Source organism: Scophthalmus maximus, chromosome 11 (assembly GCF_022379125.1).
Source record: "Scophthalmus maximus strain ysfricsl-2021 chromosome 11, ASM2237912v1, whole genome shotgun sequence".
NCBI lineage: Eukaryota > Metazoa > Chordata > Actinopteri > Pleuronectiformes > Scophthalmidae > Scophthalmus > Scophthalmus maximus.
Window position 1 is genome coordinate 2639377 of NC_061525.1, and position 25385 is coordinate 2664761.

Below are 25385 nucleotides of genomic sequence, written 5' to 3' on the forward strand. Positions count from 1 at the left end.
TGCCCCCTGGTGGCCACACAGAGCACTCACAATCTCAAATGGATTCAAAAGTTGACTCTTTCAGGAGCGTCATGTACCTGAACTCAGTTTAGCGCCTTCAGAGGGAGAGATAAACTTACTCATACCCTGATCATTATTGTCCAGAAGGTTTATGCATAATGCGATTGAGTTACTCAAAGTTGTGAGTCCTTGCATATGACATTTCACACAACGTTCTCACGGCAACAAGATGAAACAAAATACAACAAGGTATAATAAAGTGAATATTCCATGGTTGGTTTACTAGATTACATGCCTTTTCCATGTATTTCTTTGAAAGCATTAGATATATTTTCAGCTTTGGTCTTCCCATCTCAACAAACAACTGATAACATTAACTTGACAAATGACTTATTAATACTTATTCTAAGAGCTTAGAATTTTTTATTTATGTCATTTATTCATAAAAAAAAAACACTTAAAAAAACACAATTAAGTGTAATTCTGGTGTAAGAGTCGGTTTGTAGCCTGGATTTTTATTATAGCCGTGTCAGACTGAATGGAGCTGGTCCACACATGTCGTCCCCCCCGGGTTGAGGGTTGAAAAGCATTTCTTCACTTGGATTCCAAGTTGTGGTCAAAACCTGTTTACAGTGAATAAATACTAAACAGTTGCCAATCTTATTTGATGTCCATCTAAAGACTTTCCATCCCACCACAGTCCTAACTAGAACATGTTTTCTGAAATTGTTAAACACTTAATAACTGTTATAGTTACAGTTCCTTTGCATTTTGTCTGGTTTTATTAAAATTTTCACCTGCTGCACTTAATAATCAGTCATTGCTGGTATTATGCGCGCAATGAGTCATTCGGATCAGTGTTGTGTAGTGATACAAATACAGTGATGTGGCTTTTTGGGTGATGTTGAGTTAGAATGTGTGAGTGAACCCATGGGCAGCACTAATAGAAACTGGACCAAGCACAGCATTATTTATTTTTTTATTAGTTATTTGTTTTTTTACATTTGGGACAATGCAAAAGGCCATTATAACAGGTTACCTAACATGATACAAATGTGCTCCATATACGGTTTCTAGCCTAGGCTAATTTGCAACCCCTGTCCCTGGATAGACTTTTTTGCAGTTTAGAAAAATGTATTAATACCTACATTCATTTTTATTCGATTTATTATCATATCATCTAATTGTTTACGTAAAAAGTTTTGTTCCTGCATAAAGAGAAAACATTTCCTGCCCCACAAAACCAGACTTACAAAGAAAATGTTTCCATTTTATCTTTATTAAAGTACTTTACTGTAAAAGTAGACAATGGTGACCACAACAGGTATGAATACATGTTGATTATTAACTCATTCTCTAGCACAAATTCCATGTTCCAGTTAGGCATGTCACGATAACTATACGCGAAAAATACTAAGAAATCCATATTTTCTGACATTTTATAAAACAAACCAGTACTTGATTAATCGTACGAAGAGAACAGATGAGAGGACAGAAGCAGAAGGACTTGCTGGACTGTTGTTGACATTCATTCTCATGTAAACAAACATGGATGTTGACACAATGGCTGGTATTGAGGTCAATAAAAATGATTATGTTCATATCCATGTATCGTACGATAAGTCGATAATTTAATTATCGTGACAGGCCAAGTTCCAGTTGTACATAAGAGCTAAACATTATTTCCCTAGTTAAAGTACATTAAAGACTAGTCATATGTGAACAGACAAAGAAGCTAGTGTCTAGATATTTTTGGAAAGCTGGTCCCATGGACAGAATAGTCATCATACATTGTGGCAAAATAACAACATAATTTAAAATCTATACAACTTCAGGATAAAGCAGTTCAATTCAGTGGAAGTGCGCATGTCACAATGGTGATATAAAAATGTGTACTGGGGTTTTGAGTAGATGTCATTTTTGGTGAATTGAGACATTTGAATTTCAAACTTTGAGGGAACGGGTATCCAGAGAGTCCATCATGGAGTTATCAGCTACCATGTATTAGCTGCGTTGCATCTGTTTACCCCAATCTTTCTTTTATACAAGCTGTTCCATGGGGCACGTGGCAGATTATTATATTAACCATACATCTGTTCATTTCCTTTACATGAGTCAAAGTCATGCCAAGCTGGAGCTGGTAGAGAGTAGCGCTGCAACAGTTAATCGATTAATCGATTAGTAGTCAATTACTAAATGAATCGCCAACTATTTTGATAAATGATTAATCCGTTCAAGTAGATTTTATGAAAAAAAAAAAGGCAAAATTCTATGATTTCAGCTTCTTAAATATGATTTTTGGTTTCTTTGCTTGTCTATTACAGTAAAATATTTTTGGTGTGGACAAAACAAAACATCATCTTGGAGTTTGGGGAAATACTATCGACATTTTTCATCATTTTATGACATTTTATCAACCAAACAACTAATCGATTAATCGAAAAAAATAATCGACAGATTAATAGATTATGAAATTAATCGTTAATTGCAGCCCTTACTATGGGTATTCAAGTTTGAAGAATGTTCCCAGATAGAGTGCATTAAGAAAATTGTCATCATGACATCTCTGTGGCAAGAGTGTGATATGGTACATGCCTTACAGAAATATAACAAAAATGATCCACCACATGTATGCATGTATACAACCTTTAGAAACCAGCCCTTAAGGGAACAGTTACCAACAATAAGACATTATCACTGGGGGGCTGTTAAGCTCTGTAAAGCATAGTGTCCACACAGTCCTTGGATTAGATTTCAGTCGATTGTAATAAACCGGTTAACCTCTCACTCACCTCCCACAGCTTCTTGGCCAGGGCATCATCTCGCCCCTTGCCGCCCACGTGTTGCAGTGCGCAGTTAGAGAAGTAGCGTCCGCTGAGGGGCTCGATACCCTCCTGCAGGGCACAGTGCAGGGTGGTCTGGGCCCCCCCCTCTGGGTCCAGGAAGAAGAGCTTGGCAAAGGGCATCATGAGTAGCTGCAGCCACAGGCTCGTACTGCGACACAGTTCAGTGTGGATGACTCCTGGGAAAAAAAAGAGAGGAGTTTACTGTGAAACGCTGTCCGGCAAACGTGCGCTATACTCTTCTGGCTGGAAGACCAGCACTATCATACTATTCTGACATAAGCCAATGGGAGCCCAATGGGTTACCATTCAAAAACGTGTCATTGAAAACAGAGGTTTTTTTTTAAGATTCTAATCCCCATTTTCTAATCTCATGTATTTAGGCTTCTGCCTGCAAACTGCGTTCTGCAGGAATGCGAGTTCAGTTTCAGGCATATAAACTGAACTTGAAACATCGCAGTGACGACCAACTCCTGCAGAGTCATCCTCCACAACGTCAGGAGGATACGTCCGTTCCTCACAAGCTCTTGTTATCTCATGCCTGGACTACTAAAACCCCCTGCTAGCTGGTCATCCCTCCTCTGCAGCTCATCCAGAATGCAGCGGCCTGGGTGGTCTTCAACCTACCCAAATTATCCCACACTACACCGCTCCTACACACCCTGCACTGGCTTCCAGTTGTTGCTCGAAATCGTTTCAAGGCACTGGTACTCGCCTACCGTGCTGCGAATGGTTCGGGCCTTTACTACATCCAGGACATGGTCAAACCTTTACACCCCAGCCCGTCCACTTCGCTCTGCTGCTGCCAAACGGCTTTCTCACTGCGAGGAGCAGACAGCCGCCGCTCATCGAAATCCCGTCTGTTCTCTGTCCTGGTTCCTCAATGGTGGAACGAGCTCCCCATTGACATCAGGACAGCAGAATCCCTTCAATGCTTCCGTCACAGACTGAAAACTCACCAGTTCAGACTGCACCTTACAACCTGAATTTATCTAAAAAAAAAATTAAAAAAAATAAAATATATATATATATATATAAAAAGAGCACTTGGAGCGGTTTTGCCTGTTTGTTAAATGTTTATTTATTGATTCTTGCACTTTTTGGGTAATGTCTTCATGGTTGAATGCACGTATTGTAAGTCGCTTTGGAAAAAGCGTCTGCTAAATTAATGTAATGAAATTTAATCTTACTTTCACAACCAAAAAACACTGGCGTGAGTGTGTGCAAGCTCACGGTCTTTTAACACTTGGTAAACGAACCACATGGTCCATGTGAAATGTTAAAACCCTCACTCAACCCTCAACACTGTTCTTCCGCCATTAAAGTTTGTAACTGGCCTCTGATCTGATCTCCAGACGTGACACTGCCTCCTCTCATGCAGCCAGTGAAAGTGTCGCTCAAGCCTAGTCTCTTTTAACATCGTCATGTCATGTCTGAATAATGTCAGAATGGAGAAGTTACATAACTGAATCCAGTGTCTGAATGACATCATCAGACACATAGTGTTACATATTCCGTGTCTGAACATGGCTAATGAAAATAAGTGCTCCACACCGTCACAAAAATCTTGCAGTATTGTTCCAAAATGTACATCGTTTCTTGTTTATATTAAGAAACCAAAGCTAAAACCTCTTATGAGGTGTAGCTTACTTGACGGAGGCGACAGAAAATCTTTTCTTCCAGCTTTGATCTTGACCTCCAAAATAGCTGCCACAGGATTTGATACTTCAGCCAAAATTATAATTCCAAAATGTGCATTAACCACTGACCTGGGTGCAGGCTGTAGCAGGTGACACGAGTGCCCTCAAGCCTGTTGGCCAGCTCCCTCGTGAAGAGCACATTACACAGCTTGCTGTTGCAGTAGGCGAGAAAGTCTTGCCGGGTGGACTGACCCGACACCAGATCCTTCCTGGAAGCCAGCAGAGGGAAGTCGATGTGTCCAAAGCGGTGCAGGAGAGCAGCCACGGTGACCACGCGGCTGGGTCCGCCCTGCTGCAGACGCTCCAGGAGGAGGTCGGTGAGCAGGAAGTGACCCAGGTGATTCACCCCAAACGCTAGGCCGAAGCCATCTTCGGTGCGTCCTGGACCCATCACACCTGTGTGTCAAGAAGCTACTTCTTACTTTTACTGCAATGTAGTAGTGAAGTAGAAAAAAATCAAAAAAATCTTCACCTGCATTGTTGATGAGGATGTCCAGTCTTGGTTCAGTCTTCAGGAAGGTTTCAGCAAAGCTGTGCACAGACTTTAGCGATGCCAGATCCAACTGCATGAACACCACCTGATTGTTTCCACTCTCCTAAAAGAAAAAGAAAAACAATCATTCCAGCTGTAACTGAAAGGAACAATGATGAAAAAACAATGCCTTGCTGATTCGTCTGCATTTAGAAATACATTATACAAATGCATTGAAAATTAAAGCTGCAAGCAGTGATGATCACGCCCTTGCAACCCCATGCACATTGGGCCATGTGACCGCTGACGGGAGGAGCTGTAGCCAGTAGGTGGCAGTGTGACCGTGACTGAAAATTGTCATGTAGGATGTCTTCAAGCCAGGTCTCGTACCGACGTGAAGTTAGGGGGAAAATTGGACCATCTACACTAAAAATACAACAACTTTGTTTCATAGAAAAAAAAATCACAATTCTAGGCCACGTCACAGACATGCCTTTCAACAAAAACACAATATTTGATTATCTTTTCATCGCGGAGGTGTCTGATGAATTCTGTAGTAGGAGTTTGTTAACGCTCAACGGTAGAAAATCTCATCAAAGGTCATTGATGATGAAGTTGTCTAGATGGCATAGTTCCCTTGCACCACGATGTAATTCTTACCGGCAAGACTCTGAAGTCCACCCTGGAAGGTAAGCTGATGGAACTTCCTGTGCCCAGAAACCACAAAGACATGACAGTTCCTTTCAAGTTCATTATTATGTACCAGTAGTCCAGGTTGACCACATCATACGTGTAAGCATGTGGAATGATCTTTTCAATGTGCCAGTAGTTCCAGGACTTTTTTTTTTTTTTGGGGGGGGGGGGGGGGGGTTTCGTGGCACTGCACTTGTTAACAGTTATTTGTGCATGTTCGCTGTGCCAAATCTGAGGAATATCTGCGACACACGCCCTATCATCATAATATTTGCACCAGTTGATGACACCTGCACCTCTCAGCGATCCTGAGACTGATCGTGTCTTGCAGCTCTCAGAGGACTTACTCTGCGGATGTCAAAGGCGGCCACCTCCGCTTTCTCCTTGTTGCGGCAGGCCAGGATCACCCTGGCTCCTCTCTTTGCCAGCTCCAGAGCCGTGGCCTTGCCGATGCCAGTGTTGCCTCCTGTGCAGGAAAGTGTGTCACACGCATGAAACTCAAAGAAAACTGACACATTACACCTATCTGTCATTCAAAAGCCCGCTGATTTAATGTTGCATCATCATCATACCCTTGCAAGAACCATACATACAAACAGATTTGTTCTTAAAGGGACCTTTTTTTTTTACACATTTCTGGTGTTTTATTTGAAGTTTTGATATCCTTAAAATACACATTTGTGTTTTTTAGGACCAAAAAACATCTCAATATGGTTTTATAGCTCTTCTTTCAGGAGCTCTGCAAAGGAACAAGGCAATTTGGCTTGTCTAATTAATATTCATGAGCGTCTCTTCTGATTGGTTGACTGTTTTCTGAGTGAGTCACAGCCAGACAAACCACAGGTAACATGTTGTTGACTACAACCAACCACCTCACGTGTCGCATGAGGGGCGTAACTCCTGTCGTGACTGGGGCAGTGAAGGGAGTCTGTGCGTAGTGGTGTTTGTCAGCTCGTAGTACGAGCGAGAGAGCGAGAGAGAGAGAGAAGAGCTGAGAAGCAGTTAGCTATAGGCCAGTTAGCGACCGCCGGGCCGAGCAGTGCCCAGCTGTGACTGCGTTGGCGTGCTGCCCTCTCGGCCGCTTCCTGGGCATTAGCCGCTGGTCTCTTATGTTAATATTCTTAGGAAGCCTGTGCCATGATTAAAGAATAGTAAATAATAATGAAGCCTGTGCAATGCGTAAGCTTCCTGGCATCCAACGACTGAGCAGCGTTTCCTCGAAATGTTCTCGTGTTGTTGATAGCTCAGCAACGGAATGACGGGTGAGCCCGGGCTGGGGGAACGGCTTAAGGCGGTGAATGTGTAGCTGTGACATCACATTCCTTCGGAAGTCATTGACGCCTCATAAAAAAAAGCGGAAGCCGAATGCAGGCTGTGTATTTGTCTGTTTTTCTTGACGGTTTTGACACCTTAACAGTACTTACAGCCCCTAGACCTTATTTATTTTGAAAAATGCCAGGAAATTTCAATTTTGACAATATGGGCCCTTTAAACCAAGTGTACGAGGGATCAGGAGAACTTCCCGCATTCACAAATTTTCTCGTATTTTAAGATTTCTTCCAAGTACGAACAGAATTTACGAGTGGTTCAGACCTGTCGTAGGAGTCACAAAAATTTGTCTACTGTTAATCAAACCAAGTTTTTCCACTTATGTGTCATTTTTTTCATCATTTTAAAGCAATCATACAGTATTATTGCTTCAAAGTGATGAAAAAACGACCCATACCATAACTTGGTATATATATATAATATAATATAATATATATAAAATAAAATGTATATAATATATTTTATATTTACATTTCAGGTTATTATGTTGATATTATTCTGTTTAATTCTGTAAATTATAATTATAATATAATTCTACATGTATTCATGTACCCGCTAAATCTTTGGTAGTTGTCATGCGTGTTGTGCAAGGTGCACTCGGAGTTGGGAGCAGACATGAACTTAGTATGATATATATTCTTTGAAGCCAACATCCTATTATCATGTTAAGATAATCTGGTTTCAGTTAATGTTATACTGAAGTTATACTGTAGTTTGAGAATTGAAGTGTTAATCACAAAGTTTTCCTAACAGTGTGTTCTTACTTTGAATTAAAGACAAAATGAGGGAAGGGTTGACAGACACCATGATCACCGTCCATATGTTTTTGACTCGAGTGCTGACGATGGCTTTTATTTGAGGTAACTCATAATGTTCTACATTGTTCTCCACACTGGGCCTCGTGTAGGAACCATTCGAACGAACAGATTTGTGATGCGTTCAAGTGATTTGGGAGAACTTGCTGCGTCCACCAACTTTCTCATTTTCGTATTTTAAAAATTGTCTTTCAGACACGAACCCAATTTACGAGTGGTCCAGACCTGTCTTGGGAGGCACCTGAAATGTTTTTCCACCAAGTGCTTGTATATTTTCATCTCTTTGAGGCAATTATAAATAACCATATAAATGACACCGCACAACACGTTGTAACTATTCTGTTTAACTCTGCAATTGGAATTAAAGTATAATTATATTTTTATTCATGAACACCCACCCACACACCCACACACACACACACACACACACACACCTGCACTTTTCTTGGAGACATCACCTAGTGGCCATGCAGACGAACTGCAACTTCTTATGTGCATCTGGGTGTAGTGTAGTGTAGTGTTCGTGCCCAGCTGTTTGGTCAGAAACATTTATCTGTCTGTTGGTGGACAAGTTCGTAACAGTGCATCTGGTGGCGGGTACGTTAAGTGTAGCTTTGTGCCTAAAAGGGGAGTGTTAGAGAAAAATGCGACGCCCCCCAACGTTGACATGTAAATGACAAGTTTGACTGAAGCTGGTCCGACCAGGAGAGGCTCATTACCTGTGACAATTGCCGTCTTCCCCTTCAGCTTCACCGAACTCGAGCATCGCGCTCCTCTGAACACACCGTAGTACACTATCACGTAGGAAAAAACTAGTCCCGCCGCGAGGTAAAGCAGCGCCGACATGGCAGCGCTGAACTAGTACTAGTGGTGTCAAGTTGACGAGAGTTACCTGCGACTTTCCGGTTACCGCTTTCAAAATAAAGCCTTTGGGGACGAACCAAGCACGTTTTCCTGTTTGTTGAGCATGAAAGTATCGAAATCAGGTTCGCCAAAGCATTAAGCGCTCCACTATATTTAAACGTAACAAAGAATAAAAAAAATATTTAAAAATTAAGTGATATAAAGAATTGGCCTTGAAAGGCAAACCAACTCCGATAGCTCGAGCAACTTCCGGTTGACTTCCCGGTTTTGCTTAGAGATAGAGGCAGTTAAAAAAAAAATCAATGAATTCCCGTTTGGATGAAGCATTGGCTCGGAGATGATCACTGCCGGCACAGATTGAAAAGTTAGAAAAACGGTTAATGTGTAATTGGAACAGGAGCGTGCTTTCGTTACTTCTTCTTCTGGTTCTATAGTAGGTGGGACCCAACGTGTATGCCGCATTACTGCCACCTACCTGCTGGAGTGTGGGCCAAAGCAAAGAAAGAAAAAAAGGTTTATAAATGTTGCACTCTGTAGACTACACATAATGTGGCCAGTGGCGGGAAAAAAACGTTGTGGTGGGTTGTGGAGGACTTATTGGTGAGTGAGGAAAATAGCATCGCAATATATAAATGGATCGAAATCGCGTTGCCGTTTGTTGTCGCGAAATGCATTCTGGGATACTTGGCTCTCCCAAGTAACACATAAGTCTCCTCCGATGCATCCTCGGTAAAGGGGGCGCGGGGAGAACAACATCCGGGTATGTGGACCGTTCTTGGCTCGATGCGTCCTTTGTATGTGAACGGTACTTTGGCCGCGACTGATGACGTTTCACGAGAAAACAAGTACAGAGAAGAACGCATATTGAGAGACGGCCACTAACTTCACTGCAACTACCGGCGACAGATCATGTGACGTCTGTTGATTGACTCAAAAATGTCAACAGACTAGAGCGTGCAGAGATGTCTGTGATGGTGATTCTACAATCACTGGTCACGAGTGTTGCCGTTTTTGTGGGAGAAATTTAAAAACATCAGTACTTCAGGTCAAATGCTCGTTCATCAGCGGCAGCCTTGGTTGTTTACTAAAGTCTCTTCTTTCCGCGTCATGGTAAAAACCACGCCCATTATCAGTTGCGATGGGACCAGCCAATGGAAAAAATAAATCACTTTACACAGGAGGATCCAGTCGACTATCTTTTCTAATCTTTAAGAAGGCGACAGTAGGTTGTCCAACTCTGTACTTTCTAATCAAACTGCTGTACAAATAAAACCGACTTACAATATTCATTACAAATGTGATGTGGGGTCAAATCACTAAATTAATGACTTTTGTAACCACTTGATTGGCAGAGTTAGCTCTACATGGCAGCTGACGTCACTCAGGACAGGAAGCTCGCATGCTGTTATCAGAATGATAATGTTCTACTGCTGTCACAAACACTGGGAAACTGTTTCACAAGTTTACCGCTTTCACGGCAACGGAAAAGACAATCGACACAGCTCTGACCTTTACTACTCCTGTGATTTGAAGTAGAAAATGGAAAATCAAATCACAAAGTGGACTCATAAAAGCCTGAAATTATAGAAGAACACATTCATTGAGTTTGTTCTTAGAAAATCTTTCTGTATTTACAGGTTTACAGACAAGCACATACAGACAAAGAGTGCTTATATACAGAGCAGCACATGATGTTAAAATGAGTGCTAAAACAATGTGGTATTTACAGACGGACTACAGCGGAAAATACAGACTAGGAACGAGTTTTATCACAAAACTTCTGGTACTCTACACAGTATCACAAATTCCATGAACTGTACAGTTAAAAACCAAAAAATGGTAAATCTACATGAAATCCAATGACTCTCCAATTGAGAGGCACTGAATTATATATATTTACATTATATATACATATCATAGTGTATAAGCATGTATGTTTTCATACATATATAGCTACCTGTGGTGCAAAAGCAGCAAAAGAAATTAGAATGTATGGAATTCAATACTACAAAATAACGGGTTGTGCTAAATGGGATGACTGACAGAGTAATGTTACACCATACATAACTAATATACTGGCAAAAGAAAAATTGAGCAAAGGTAAATAATGTTGCTCAAACTCCTAATGGTCTGAAGTGAACAGAGAGTTGCCGTCAGTCATTCTGAAACAAGAGATTGTCAATAATACTTCAAGTTCATGCAAAGAATAAACCATTAAAAAGAAAAGAAAGAAAAAACTTTTCCCCTTTGACCAACCAGCTGTGCAGCTTTCCCTTCATTGTGACTCGGAGGTGCAAAACAAAAAGGAGGGAGGGCAGGACTTCCTGTGCGGGTTATGGAACAGAGTTCAAGTGCATTACTGGCACTTGGTGGGGAGGGACAGTCTCAGTGTCTGTCTCGTCCTGGCTGGAGGGGCTGCTCACTGTGGCAGTGCTGGGCAGTGGTGGTGTAGAGGTGGAGTTGGGGGCGTTGTTTGTATTTGCGCCAGCTGCACTGTTGCTGCTGCTGGTGCCAGCGCATCCGGTGGCAGATGTGACGGTCGGCTCCTCTTTGGGCTGTTTACTGGCAAACTCTGTGATGCTGAAGACAAACTGCAGGCAGCCCAGTTTAATGTAGCTCCCGTGGTGGAGCAGGGCCGTGCCCTCCCACCCCGCACCGCTGCCTCCAATCAGGCTGGAGCTGCTCGCCTTGCAGGTGCAGGGCTGCTCGGAGCCGCCTTGGGACTGGCTGCTCATCACGCCACCCGCAGGCAGAAGACCCACCACAGAGCTCGGACCCTCGCCCTCCTCGCGCTTCTTACTGCGACCTGCACAGAGAACATAGGGAGAAATCCATGTGATTTAGAAAGAAAAGAGTTTGGTGTTTGGTCATCACTTCCATATTTTACACTCGGCATACATGGGAGGGAAAGACCGTTCTCCACAGATCAAAGACACATGAAACAAAAAAACTAAGATGTATCTAAAATCAACGGACAGGTTCATGATGTCATTAAAGAGGTCTTAGTGCCAGATTGCACCGACACTGACAAAAATCAATTCATTTGAATGCAATGGCAGCGGGTTGCAGATTTACTTATGACAGTGAAGTATTTGAACTCCAGGAGTTCAAAACCAAGCTAGGCTATACTGTGTGCCTAGCTGACTATTTTGAAAATTATCGTAACAATTTGTTGAACTGACAGGTGCAACAGCCTATCACAATGAGACGCAATTACACTGCTGGGCAGTGCCTTGTGTTATTCTGATTCAGCCTCAGACTTCCTCCAGCATATTTGGATTCTCTGACTCCATCATGGCAGCAATGGAAAAACAAATCCACGTCTGTACGCAGCTTTCCGGAGGCTGTGTGGTGTAAACTGGTAGAGCCCGACCGATATATTGCTTGGCCAATAATATCAGCCGATATGAGTCTTTCACAGACATATCGGCATCAGCACTTGCGTTTACCAATATGAAATATTTTATCATACAAAATAAACAATGCAGAAATATGAGCATTTATGTTCACATTTTATGTAAAAATTCAAGTTCTATATATTTGGTTGAATTTATGTTTTCTTTTTATTTATGTTTATATAGTGTGATAAAGTTTGTGGTTAAACTAAAATGTCAAGCTTCAATTACATTTCTTTGTTATCAAGATTTGATAACGACATGTTAGGAATCATTGACGGATTTAACTAAATATATATATCGTCCAATGTATCGGAAGTCTTGTACTCCCCAATATCAATATCGGCATCGGCCCCCCAAAATCTCTAGCAACTGGTGCTACATCCATGTTTCTCTAGAAACACAGCCCTGTGGATTTTTTATAGTGTCTACTGTCCTTCTTGAATTCAATGGTATACAATGCTTTCAGATTGGATTGAATGACAGCAATGAACTGAAAAAATAAGATTGAGGCCTGTGCAGGGATGTTTTAGTGCCATCTAGAGGCAAGCTGGTGTGTAATAAATAAAATAACAACTAGCCTGTGTATTTGCAACACTCCGTTGCCCTGTGTAGCACAGTTATTTTGCCTACATTTGGACAAATGAGTGGAGATTTAATTATTTAAGTTGAGACTCGCTGATGACTTTCCAAACTGTTCCAACTAAAGTGTGTAAGAATGAGATGTACTCACGGATGATGCCTTGGACTTTGGCCACCAGACCGCTGGGTGCAGATGGTGAGACCTTCTCAGAGAAGTCACACGAGTAGAGGACATTGTCCACCGTGGTGCCATGCTCACTGTAGTTGAGCAGCTCATAATGCTTGGTATTCTGAAAACGCACACACAAACAAACCACTTGTAATAGGACAAAGAGTCCTGTTTTGTTACGATGCAATGTCGTACTTCTACATTTAGCAACACACAAAAGTTCATACCTCATCGTAGAAAATACAGGCGTGCTTCCCCGATATGAAGTTGCAATGACCATAGTTTGTAAGGCACACATCCATGTCAGCGCCTTTACAACAACAAAAATGACATCAAGACGAGTTAACTGGGGCCAGGAGTTAGTAAACCTTGTTAGGACACCGGACTGGAGGTGTGCGTTAGAGCTACTCCAATTTCAAACATATTGAGTTTGGTTCTCACAAGAAAGATCTGGTGATGTGAACCAAGCCATGAAAATCAGCAATCTCAGTGGACTTTGAATGAGGAATTGTTAATTTGCATGAAGTCAGAAGGAACTTCAGATTCATCTCAAAGAGTTTAGACATCCATCAGTGTGTACAGCTCTGATCAGTGGAAAACACTTGTTTGAGTAATTGCTGCCAAATTCAAAGGTTCATCTCCACCAGCACGTTTCCATGAAGACAGGAAAGACTTGTGAGTTATTAGTTTATGTACACTGTGCTTGTATACTCTTGTGAGGAAGATCAGATCACATTTTATAATCAGTTACTAAAGTAAATCGGGTCTCACATACCTCTGCAACATAAGTTTATTGTTGTTTTTGCGAGTCGTGCACACTGCTTTAGAAAATGTCACAAGCCAAAAAATGAAGAGGACCTCTCTAAATAAAAGCAGCTGCACACAAACTTTTTTTAAATAAAAATAAAGAATTATTTAACTTTTTGCAGGAAACAGAGAGTGAGCAAGCATTTGAGGTCAGAGATCATCGTTTTCTAAAATTGGTGACAGAATCAACATATCAACAGGTAGATTTGATGTTCAACCCGAGACAACACGCCAGCAACAGGAGTTGAAATCCATGTATCAATGACACAAGTTGACAAAATGCAGCTGGATAAATGGTTGTGATGTCATCGTGGTGTGATGTGGTCTGCATGTCTTACCAGATCCTATGTATAATGTCCTATAGCACATGCTGACAGCTCCTCCTTTCCCTGTCAGAGGGTAGAAGACAGCTCGGGCCTGCACCTTTTTCTGACCTGAAAATGTTCACAAAAAGTTTCACTGTTAAAATCATGGCGGAAAAACGTTAGAAATGGATTTTGTAAAACCATGCAGAGTAGTACAAAGGAGGTCAAGTTAGTGTCTTACTGTCGGGGAGGTGGGGCAGGGTTTTGGGGGCATTGCTGGTCGCTGGCTGGAGAGGAGTGCTGGGCGCTTTCGGAGGGAATAGCTGCTGGATCCTCTGCCAGGCCAAAAGCTTGATCATCTCTGCATCCAGTCTGTCCAGCATGATCCCTACACACACACACACACACACACACACACACACACACACACACACACACACACACACACACACACACACACACACACACACACACACACACACACACACACACACACACACACACACACACACACACACACACACACACACACACACACACACACACACACACACACACACACACACGTTTGTTAGAAGGTAATTATGTAATTTCTTTGCTTTATTACAGACATGACATCATTTTGTCACACCACACCGCTGAGTGAGCACACCTACCTCCTTCATCTTCCTTTCCATCTTTCATGCAGCTCGACAGCTCTGTGATGGAGGGGACAGTGCTGGGGAGCAGTGAGTCCGCTCCGGGTCCAACCTTCACGTCTATAAAGGAGAGACACATGCAGGAGACAATGTGTCGTCAAGGAACCGGGACATTTGCTCACTTGACATTTGAGTGGATGTAAACTTGATTCATTCATTTGTGTACAAGAACAGCTTTTTATATATAAATAAACCCCTAATTTCTATCCAGATGGCATGTCATTTTCAAACACTTTCTAGGTAACAGGACATTAAAAAAAAAGGGAAAAAGAGGGGTAAACTTTACAACATATACACCATCTTAACAACAATGACAATGAGGATGCTGCTTGCATTAATAACTAATGTGGTGTGAGGTGTGTTTTAATATGCTACATATTTATATATGCATGTGCTTTCTATGTTTGGGGCAGAGGAGAAATGGCACCGGGTGAACTTCATGGTTCTGTGGAGCCAGGCAATAAATTATTCACCTCTCATAGAATTAAACAGCAAACACACGCCTTAGATTCAGAGAAGGAGTGGGCGGTCTGACGATCTTATACCGTGGACGATCTGAAATTGGCATATGACCTTTTTTTCAGAGGACTCATACAGATTGCAAGTAAGATCTGCAGCGCTCTGGACAACGCGGATACTGTTATGACTCTAATACAGGACAGACTTGTGACAGAAAACAGCGTATTATGCATTAGATTGAATTGTGGGATATATGTAGCATTTATAAGCTAATAGGCTAGTGAGTGATTAGAAGTCTGTCTATAGCAAATCTTTCACAGTTATAAAAGTGTTTGTTTGGTCCAGTTGAACCAGCAGGAGTCTGTGATGACAGCAGCAAAAGAGGAAATAAATTTTGGACGAGTAAAAACAAGCTCTGAACGTCTCTAGACGTGTTTACTGGAGAAATCAACCAAAGAGAAGTACAGTAAGTACATACTCTAGCTGTGTACAGACTCTAGATCAATGGGGGGTGCGCTACTTTTGTATAACTCTAGATTATAGAGTGATGAATTTGCTTCAGTAAATCGTATGGACACTTATTCCACTTCTGTTTTCAGACAGCATAACTATATGATCACTAGTCACTGTGGAAGCTTAAGTAATGCGCTGGGATAGTTATAAAATATATATATAGATTTTATTTTCAGACATGAGACACTCACTTGTTTTGTTTGGATAGCCTACATGGTGAGAAATGCTGTGATTCAGATCGTGGATCGTGAGCGATCCCAAAAGATCGATGATATTTTGGCCAGATTGCCCAGCCCTAATTCAGAGCCCGGCATATACTGGATTTTTCTGCTGTCGAAGACAATACTAATAGCTATAAGTTAGCAAAGGCATTGATATATCCGTTGATTATATATGTGTGCAGGTTGGCTGTTTTTTTCGTCCATTTGGAGAGGATATGATGGTTTGAGATTAATCTATGTATGTATTCATGTCAATTTCTCAATCACACCAAGCATATTTTTCTGCTATGTGTACTGTAAAAAAAAGTTTTCATAGACAACATGTATATATTCTGATCGGCTGCCCGATTTAGCGGTCAGGCTCTTTTGGATTTAATCAAAGTGGTAAAGAAGCAGGAATATGGTGAAAGACTGTCATATTTTATTTCTTGTTCTTGAGATACTCAGTGGCAGGAAAAGCAATGCTTTCTTGATTCAATCATTAAGTCACCTAATCATTTTCTTCTGGTTTTCCCAGACCCCGTCTGTCCCTACATCATGTGTTTTCTAGGATTTGAAAGACACAAGCGAGAGACTGATCCTGTAGACCTGGTGGCAGCACATTTCCTGCATGCTTCACTTTATGTTGCTTAAGCTAGGCTATAGGCTATAGTTCAAATCTCAAATGAGAGAAACCTTGTAATAAGCAATTACAAGGAATAATTTTGTACACGTCACAGACTTAATAATGTGTTACAAAAATACATGTATCAATAAATGTATGAATAATTTGTTGTAGCATCAGTAGACAGAAATGTTGATGAGTGCAGACTGCTAAGGTTGTTTAAACAGCTGGAAGCTAACCAGGGGTGACGGGAGTTTGTACCTGGAGTAGGCGACGATGATTCCAGCTTGGTTGAGTCGTGCCCCTGATTGCCTTTAGGTGGTGTGTCTGAGCGGGCACTGCTGGTGAGGGAGTGGGAGGGTTTTTCGTTGCTGGTCATACACTCCTCCTGGAGCACCATCTGGTTCCTGTGGTTCTGCTGACCGCCGTGGGGCCATATCGTCGGGGCAGTGGGGCGGGTTTTCTGAGCACAGGCCTCCGTGGTGCTTTCAGGCTCCTTTTTAACCGTTTCTGCACCGATGTGGTTCACCAGGCCAGACATAGGAGCCGAGTCCGCGGGTGGCGCACTGGGCTTCATTTTACACTGCAGCTCCGCCGGCCTGCAGGGGGCTGAGGAGCTGTTACAGTCTACGGGCCCGTTGGCCTTGGGAGGCCGACTTTCCTCTACAAGAGGTCCATTGGGTTTCCTACAGTTCTGACATGATGTCAAGCTGCATTTACAAACAGCCAGCTCTGTTGGTGTGTCCCTTGAGAGAGAGGCCCCCTGCGGGTCGTCGGGTGTACTGCAGGATTTAGAGCAGAGGTCGGGGGAAGAAGTCCTTCCTAACGAGGCCTGAGTCTTCATGTCCTCTGACCTTACACATGATTTAGTGCCCACTTTCTGCTCAGACTCCGTTTCTGCTGACGATGTTACTGCTGACGTGGTGGACGCTGCGGACAGAGTCTTCTGCTTGATGGACAGATGTCGCATGATGCTGCACTGGAGGGCGATGACATCCTGAAGCCACTGTTCAACAAAGCAGAAGCATGCTTCATTACATAAGAAGCAAACGTCAATCCTGTAAGGAACCCTGTCCTATCTAATTTACATATACTCAAACAATAGTCAATACCATCATTTTTCTTTAGTTTTTCTTTTCTTCCATTTGAAGTAGTTTGCCTTATGATCCAGCAGAGGGCGCTCACTAAAAGCCTGACCTATTTCACACCCTCTTGACCTATCCGTAAAGGGAACCAGTAATGTTATGTTGTTTTTCTATGAAAATAGAGGACACTAGCAATGGCTGAGAGGTGGTGTGTTGTGTGGGAAACAAATGTGCAATGTGTGCAGGGCGAAACAAATGGTGTGTATTTCATAAAGGTATTTCCTTCTGCCTACCTCCTGCTGTTCAACCTCAGTGGTGAGGTGCTTTGGGGGCTGATGGCTGGGAATGCCGCTGCAAACCAGCTCCAACTGGTGCACTCCTGCAGGAAGCAGCATGGGGGGAGGATTCTGGTATTGGGACTTAATGGCATCTGGCACCTGAGACCAAGCAGAGATTGTTAGAAATAACTGGATCGCTCTAACTCTTCTTCTCCCAACATAATCTAGTACTCTGCCAAAGCAGGTCAACATATGTGTACATTTTTCAGACAGAATTAATATTTTTTTGTCAATGGAATTTCTTCCATTTTCAGAGGCAATAAGCTCAACCCAACAAACCAAAATATAATTATTAAACAGGTATGATTTTTAAATTTTTAAATTGTAAACCAATACACAACTATAAAAGTAGAGTTAGTAAGTAAGAATGTCAGTTACTGCATGAGCTGTCTTTCCTTTTTATGGTGCGTTCAAACCGGACACGAAGCAAATTATTTGCGCGAGTAGATTACATACAAAGTCAATGCAAAGACGCGAACTAGGCGCAAATTTTGCACCAAAGAGTCGGGCGATGCGAATGGCGCGATTAGAACGAAGACACGAAATTCGTGCCAGTCAATTCAGTCAGAAAAATTTGCGTGACGCATTGACGCAATAGCCAATGAGCATTGAGATCCTCCCTCCGTCACTGTTGTCAGACGGCCTGTCATTGTATCAGGAATGGAGGATCACTATTGTCGCTGCGTGTGGGCAGCCGGACCGGGTCGCTGTTCACATCATGACCGGGTGAAGAAGATGAGGGCTTGGCAGAAAGTGAACGAGGAAGTTGGACGCTAGCTAGTTAGTTAGCCTCAGTTAGCACAACCACTTTGTGTAGCTGCTGTCTGCCTTTTTTTCCTTCAACAGTTCATGTTTAGGTGCGTGTGCGCGGCTTTCCCATTCATTCTTGTCTGCCTTTTTTTCATTCAACAGTTCATCTTTACCTGCGTGTGTGTTTGTTCAGATGAGGTTTGTCCTAGAAAGTGGAAAGAAGAGTGGACAAATATTCGCGCGAATGACCAAATGTTTGCTTGCGACCAAAGTGACGTGGAAATTTGCATCGCGTTCGGTGTGAACGAAGCATTAGTCAGTGTTGACTACACAAAAAACATTCAGGGCACCCCCTACAAGCCTAACCCCCAAACCAAGATAAATTCCCATTACTGAATACATTATGCTACTATAAGCATGCCCACATTCTCACCGTGAGCCAGTCAGTTTACCTTGATGGTCTTCCTGTTGTGCTGGTGGCTGGTGCGCCGGTTGGGTGAGTTGTGACGATGGACTCTGCGTAGAAAGTCCAACTTAACAGCATGTTGGGACATCCTGTCCTGGAACTGGTCGAAGAGCTGACAGCGGCTGGACAGGCTCAGGCTCTTCTGATTCAGCTGGACATCAGAAAAACATTTGAGATGGAGATTATTATTTTGTTGCACAGAAGAAAAAACAAAGTTTGTTTCGCCCTGCGTCAAGATCATGTTTCTTACCACTAAGTGCTCAACGTGGTTTGGACACATCCATTTGCCAGCAGGTAAAGCTGTGAGTGGTGGGTCCAGACAGTCCATGTGGAACAGAAGGGGACAATAATCACACTGGATGAGGGGGGCCATCCTGCAACTCCTGCGAAACACAAGCGAATTGGCTGTAGATAGAAAACATTTCATTGTCTGTGTAAAAGCTGTCATGTGATAATACTGACCTGTTGCATGAAAAGCAGACTCTGACTGGTAGAGGAACCAAACCGTTAGAATCCAGTTCGTGCTGAGGCCTCCTGAATGGCTTCCCTAGTAGCTCCTCTTTTCTCCTTCGTTTACTGCTGCCTAGAAATCCAAACGACAGGGAAATTTGATAAAAAAATCCTATCCAGATGCCCTTATGTTTGTTTTTTCACATTACAAAGTGCTTCACAGAAGGCAGCGACTTTTAAAAAAGACAGATTATAGATGATTTTGACAGAGTAAAAAGCCAATAAAACCAATTGCAAAAGGGGAAACGGAGAAAATACAGTTAAATCCGGAAAAGCTAACTGATAAAAATAATACATCAGTGATTCTGCCTACCTAAAGCAGCTTGATCCAATGCTTTTGGGCTGTGATGGTGAATACAATTTCTCAACCAATGTGCAGCCAACATGTTTCTATATCTACTTTACATACATATTGTATCTGGAGTCAGACTTTGCCAGAAAATCTGGGCCATTTGCATAGTCTCTCAATCTCGGGATCAGGATCCAACAAGGTTTGTTTTTTATCATTGTTTATAAAAAATATTTGGAGCATACTGTTGGGAGTCATTAGTAATCTGAGACCTAATAAAATGGCTAACAGGCCATATCAACTGTGGTAACATCCTCAACAGAACTGAATATTGGCTGCGGTGTTTGAGTTAGTATCTATATTTACCATGTAAATCATACGAGAAAATAGAAATAAACATGGACTGTGGCTCTATTTTAGAGTGCTTTTTTTCTTCAGCTCAACATTTGAAGTAGGTGAAATAGAGAAATTATTATTTCACATTGGAAGTTTATGTCCTCCTAATGACTGACCTGGCAGTGCAGTGGTGCAGGTGAGTTCACTGGGCAGCTGGAACTGTGTGGGGTTTCTCTCCATAGCAGCTGCTATCAGCAGCTGGAAGGGCCTCTTGAGGAGGCGTGGTGTCGGAGTGGATACTATAGCACCGTCAAGCTCTGCACCCTGAACTTCGTCCTCGGGTTCTGCTGGCTCCTCCTCCCCGTCATTCTGCTCCTCGGAGGGGGTCGGGGTGGACGAAGTGTTGGAGGTGGGCGTGCCGGGCCGGCTGCTTGGTCGGCTGTTCGTCCTGCGGTCCAAGAGGCGCACCTGGGCCACACGCAAACCGGGTCCCGCCGCTCCGGCCCCTGGAGGCAGGCCATCGAGCCGCAGTGGGCCAGCATTGAGCTCCAGCTCCACAGCAGGGGAAGCAGCACGCTTAGTCGAGGACCTATCTGGCAAGCCGTTGGTCTGATCTGACTTCTGCTCTCGCTTCTAATGGTAGCAAACAAAGACATTAACATAGATTTATTGTACACTTTTCTCTTCATTTCAACAGCTGCCTGACAGTAACACTGGTGGAGGACTGTGAGAGTTATACCAATTTCACACCAAAATTCCTGTGTAGACCCGGGTTTTTTATACACAGGTCGACCCGCGTTTAATCGACAATTGGCCACTTTCACACTGCGAAAAGACCAGGGCCGGTAGAGAGCGGCGCGCACGATAAAACAAAGAAGAAGAACAGTGTAGTAAACAACAGAAAGCACGGTAGCCAGTGAACCGGTGGTCAACATTACCTTATATCTTGTACTTGTCACTCTTTCAAAGTTTACAAGCTCTGCGCAGTGTCACGAGCCAAGCCTGGCCCTTTAAGCAGGTGGCCATGTGGGTTTTGAAGTGTGTGTGTGTGTGCGTATGAGAGAAGAAGAAGTTTGGCTCTGCGCACTGTTGTTGTCTACGTAGCTGCAGCCACAAGGAGAATGGGCTCCGCACATCATCCATGTTACCGACAGTTTATGGCCACCGTAATGAGAGACCGCCTGATGAGGCCGCGTGTGTCCGCCGAAGGGTTGAAATAAAGTGCCCCGTTCTAAGCCTCATCGATGATCTGGATTGTGTTAGTTGTAACCACCAACGAGCTAAAGCTAGGCTAAGTGAGCTAGCTACATGCGAGAGGTCTCTTTACTACAGCTGGCGAGGTAACAGCAGTTACCGACGGAGGAGTCGAGCCTTCATTGCCTCCGTCATCGCGCAAATTAGCGGGTTCACCCGGGTGTGAAGTTCACATCAATAGCGATCGGAGATGAAGCCGATTAATACCCGGGTCTATTGCAGAGTCATTTGGCCCGGGGCGGAATGACGATTAAACGTTTTCACACTGCAGAAAACGCCGGGTGTTAAACGGGGTTTTGGCCAGTGTGAAAGGGGCTTTACAGAGACAAACTGCCTCTTACCTTTTTCCTGACATTGCAGCGATGACACATCCATTCCCCCGGGGGAAGCATTTCTTCACTTAGAGGCGGGTTACTGTGGTAGGAAGATATAAGACAATCTGAGTGAACTGGTTGATAAATAATGCAAGAAAATTAACATAGATCAACATTTAACATCTCAATATGGAGTCCTGATTTACTTCACCATTAACTTTGGTTATTTACCACATTTTAGCATAGGCGGGGCTAAAGACAAATCTTGTAATTGTGCATAACAAAACATTACATTATTTTCTTATTGATACAGTCACATCACAAGACTAATCCAACAGTCAAACCATTTAGTGATTTAAATTATATTTACATAAATATTGAAAGTTGCCACAAAGCATTCAAACATTTTGAAAAAATTACCACTCAGCTAGTAAACTTAATTCCCTCTGCTCAATCTAATGGACTGAAAATGACATCAGAAATATATGCAACGTAATCACAATTTCCATTTCATTTACATTCGTATTAAAGGGCTGTGGGCATCTCAAGTCTTACAATATACAGAAAAACAAAATATGCACACCGACATGCATGTGGTTTGCCTATGTAGAAATGTCTTTGTGCATATAGAATTATAACATGGATGACATTATTGGTTCGTTGTTAAATGACAGTAGTAACTTTCACTATAGGTCAAAGTAGAACAAGACAAAGAGTGTGAAAAGAAACTGCTGAAAGACAAACGGTTAGTCAAGGATGTCATGATGTATCAGTTATGATGTTATCAGTTATGACAGATATGCATATGCAGCATTAAACCTCCCACTCGCAAACGAACACTGTCAGAAGTTACGTTCTGCAACGCTAACTGCACAGCAATGCAGCAACATTCCTCCCATTGTGCGCCGATATGAGTCAACTACAAACTGTGCGGACGAATATGGCCTTATATAGATTTCTTTTTTAAGAATTGCCCGCCCGTTGACAGGAAGAGCCTGAGCTCGACCCGCCCCAGTGCCACAGCTTCAACAACCGTGCAGCAGGCAGATGTGAGACGGGCAACCGAGGGACCGGCGGCGCCGGACAAAACGCTGCGAGCGGGACAACTTGTGGCGACACGTCCGCTTCTCCGTCTCGGGAGAAAACGGCGGAGCGTTTCGTTCCGTGTTGACATTACGAACGCTCCCTCCTCTACGGCGTAATTGTAAAGGTTGATAAAATGGCGGTGGAACGGGGGGGGGGGGAGAAAAAAAGGGAAAAAAAGAGCAGGGAGGTCGCCATATTGTAAACACAGGCAATCTCGACTCCATTTTTAGCGGCGGCGGCTCCTCCGCCGGCTGCAGCCAACAACAGGGGGCGAGGACCGACTGCGAGCGGGAGTCCGGCCTCTTTCTCCCAGCAGGGCTGCGTGCACACGCTTTCTTTCAGTGCCCCCCCCCCCCGCTCGCTTCCCACCTTGCTTTGCTCGCACAAGAGCGCAATCTCTGCGAACACACGACGACGACGAGAACCAGACAGCGCCCAAAGAGCGAGCGAACTGCCATTGGCCACTTCCACCGGGCTTCCGTCGAATTAGCGGTCGCCCTCTCCGCTCGCCAAACTCCATTCATCACACGTCCAACTTATTGTTGTTCCTGCGTATTCCATGCACCTGGAGGCAGTGCGACTTAAAGACAAGTCTGTACACCTTCATTACTTCGTGAAGGCGAGTTCGGGCATATAATGAATTGCCTGGGAAACGCTATGGGATTAAAATATCAACTTTACCAAGTGCCTCACGGGGCTCACCATCGCCCTGCTGGCCTCAGCTGTAGGCCCATACACAGACAATACACTGTTGTGTGGACATGAGGTGCAACCACTCCCTGGAGTTCAAAAGTATCAATGAATCAGTAGCAGTTCATATGTTCATATGTCAACAAGACGTGACATCGTCTTGCCAACAACCGTGAACGAGGCACGGAGCATTGAGAGCGCTGCGGCGTGTGTGAGAGTTGAGCACGACCGGCATGCGACTCACCAGCACTGGAGGTGGAAGGCTGCGGGGCAGTGGTCGCAGCACAGCAAGTCCCCCCCCTCCCGGCAGCTGTCGCAGGTGTCGTGGTTGGTGGCCCTGCCGCTCCGTCGGACGTCTCTCACCAACTTCCGGCTCCTCTTCTCGACCTCCTCGGACTTCGGGGGCGCCAGCAGTGTTTGGATTTGCTGTTTAAAAAGAAGAAGGAGAAGAAAAAAAAGTTGTTCAGATGAGTGAGACGTGGTCACGGTTGCCCGTTCTAGTTGCTTTACCCACAGCAGTTGGAAAACACGGAACTCTGTGCTGGCTGTGCCATTAAATGCTGAGCTTGGGCTGAGGAGGGGGTGGTGGTTGGGGGGGGGGGCAGTCATGTTAACTTGTGGGCCTCCATTACCAACCCAAACTATTGAGTTAGCCAGCAGAGACATGCTTGACAGCAGACCGTGGTGGTCGCTGTGAAAGTCACAAATAAAATGATGGGAAACACAATGCAACATGAGCAACACGAGAACGTTAAAGTTGACCACGGCCTTCGAGCAGAGCAACCTCACCTCCATTAAGCCCCCGGAGGTATCCAAATCGTACACAATCGTCGGGGTCTCCATTTTGTCCCACATTCATCCAGCAGCAGTCGCTACAAAGGCGGTTGACGATACAATTTCCCACTGGGGCCCACGGCGGCGAGAGTCGATCCCACGGTCGGTTCGCTTTTCCCGAATGCTTTTGGCCAGCGGAGGGTTGGCCGAGCGATGCTAGCTAAGGTTTAGCTGGCTAAGAGGAGCTAACTACGAAGGCAAAACGCCAGCCAGTCAAGGTTGTGAAGCTAGCGGGCTCACTAGCTTGTGCTGTTCGCGCCCCAAAAAGAGTCCAAAATATCAACAATAGCTGAGTGTTTCAAACGCCGGCTACTTAGCAACGCGTTGTGCTAATGCGAAGCCTGCATGCGGTATTTTAACACGAACAGACTGCTGCTGCTGGCTACGAAACCCATCTGCGGCCTAGCTGGCCGGCCATGATTCTTGTTTCTGCTCCGGCAATAAGGAGCCTTGTAAATTTTGCAAACCCCTCCGCTCCCATTGTCAACAGAAGGCGTAGCGAAAAGAAATGCAGACGGGCATTCGGCGTGGCGCGCTCCTATGCACGGTCCCCGACAATGCTCGGAGAGTAGAATCCTCAAATCAGCTACGCGGAGATGCAAATTTTGTTGGTGTTATTGTTGTGAAAAGCCTGAGCATCTACACTGGCTGCTAGCAACATCCTCTACCAATTGGCGCAACCGCGAACCGCCAGACGCGCATGCGCATTGGAACGGAAATAGCTAACTGCGAGGGTATAGACATCGGAACGAGAAGCAAGTCGATTGTATTCATTGTGTCCGGCTACTGTTGTATTAGAATGACACTGATATATATCACTACTCAGTTTACCTCTGTTACGAGCCATTACTACTGTCTCTGTGCTGGTGTTACTGAAAGTAATGCTAGCTTATGCTTGGGTCAGTAGCATTATTGCTAACGAACGGTACGGATACAGCGGAAACCCGCTGTTTGCTACTGCAGT

At 43.8% G+C, this 25385-nt stretch overlaps 2 protein-coding genes across 5 annotated transcripts; both read right to left on the bottom strand.

Moving 5' to 3' along the window:
- Positions 1-1260: 1260 nt before the first annotated feature.
- Positions 1261-8948, bottom strand: LOC118299145 (dehydrogenase/reductase SDR family member 13-like). 2 transcript variants are annotated; one of them, XM_035622623.2, is made up of 6 exons: positions 8572-8948; positions 6056-6174; positions 5016-5139; positions 4613-4939; positions 2793-3022; positions 1261-2153 (listed from the first exon to the last, which is right to left on the bottom strand). In XM_035622623.2, the coding sequence occupies exons 1-6, from the start codon at positions 8696-8698 to the stop codon at positions 2082-2084; spliced, it is 999 nt and encodes a 332-aa protein (XP_035478516.1). In that variant the 5' UTR covers positions 8699-8948; the 3' UTR covers positions 1261-2081. The 2 variants fall into 2 exon arrangements, with proteins under 2 accessions (XP_035478516.1, XP_035478517.1); XM_035622624.2 differs by lacking the exon at positions 1261-2153 and having other exon boundaries at positions 2343-3022; positions 8572-8944.
- Positions 8949-10316: 1368 nt separating this feature from the next.
- Positions 10317-25384, bottom strand: phf12b (PHD finger protein 12b). 3 transcript variants are annotated; one of them, XM_047335570.1, is made up of 15 exons: positions 25253-25384; positions 23832-24013; positions 21839-21911; positions 20420-20876; positions 19571-19691; positions 19359-19491; positions 19095-19259; positions 17848-17991; positions 16731-17475; positions 14631-14732; positions 14216-14362; positions 14008-14103; positions 13090-13172; positions 12845-12983; positions 10317-11522 (listed from the first exon to the last, which is right to left on the bottom strand). In XM_047335570.1, exons 3-15 carry the CDS (start codon positions 21887-21889, stop codon positions 11050-11052), a joined length of 2856 nt encoding a protein of 951 aa, XP_047191526.1. In that variant the 5' UTR covers positions 21890-21911; positions 23832-24013; positions 25253-25384; the 3' UTR covers positions 10317-11049. The 3 variants fall into 3 exon arrangements, with proteins under 3 accessions (XP_047191526.1, XP_035478514.2, XP_035478515.2); XM_035622621.2 differs by lacking the exon at positions 25253-25384 and adding an exon at positions 24377-25079; XM_035622622.2 differs by lacking the exons at positions 23832-24013; positions 25253-25384 and adding an exon at positions 23267-23370.
- Between the last annotated feature and the right edge of the window lies 1 nt (position 25385).

What these genes read in the sequence shown, in the direction of transcription:
- LOC118299145 (XM_035622623.2), bottom strand. Translation starts at nt 8,698, where the DNA reads ATGTCGGCGCTGCTTTACCTCGCGGCGGGACTAGTTTTTTCCTACGTG. An exon ending in CTGCTACAGCCTGCACCCAG is followed by an intron (nt 3,023 to 4,612) that starts GTCAGTGGTTAA and finishes TTTTTTTCCCAG; the next exon opens with GAGTCATCCACACTGAACTG. An exon ending in TGGCCAAGAAGCTGTGGGAG is followed by an intron (nt 2,154 to 2,792) that starts GTGAGTGAGAGG and finishes TAACTGTTGCAG; the next exon opens with CGCTACTCTCTACCAGCTCC.
- phf12b (XM_035622621.2), bottom strand. Translation starts at nt 24,442, where the DNA reads ATGTGGGACAAAATGGAGACCCCGACGATTGTGTACGATTTGGATACC. An exon ending in CCTCCGGGGGCTTAATGGAG is followed by an intron (nt 24,014 to 24,376) that starts GTGAGGTTGCTC and finishes CTTTTTAAACAG; the next exon opens with CAAATCCAAACACTGCTGGC. An exon ending in CTGCACCACTGCACTGCCAG is followed by an intron (nt 19,692 to 20,419) that starts GTCAGTCATTAG and finishes TTGGATTTCTAG; the next exon opens with GCAGCAGTAAACGAAGGAGA.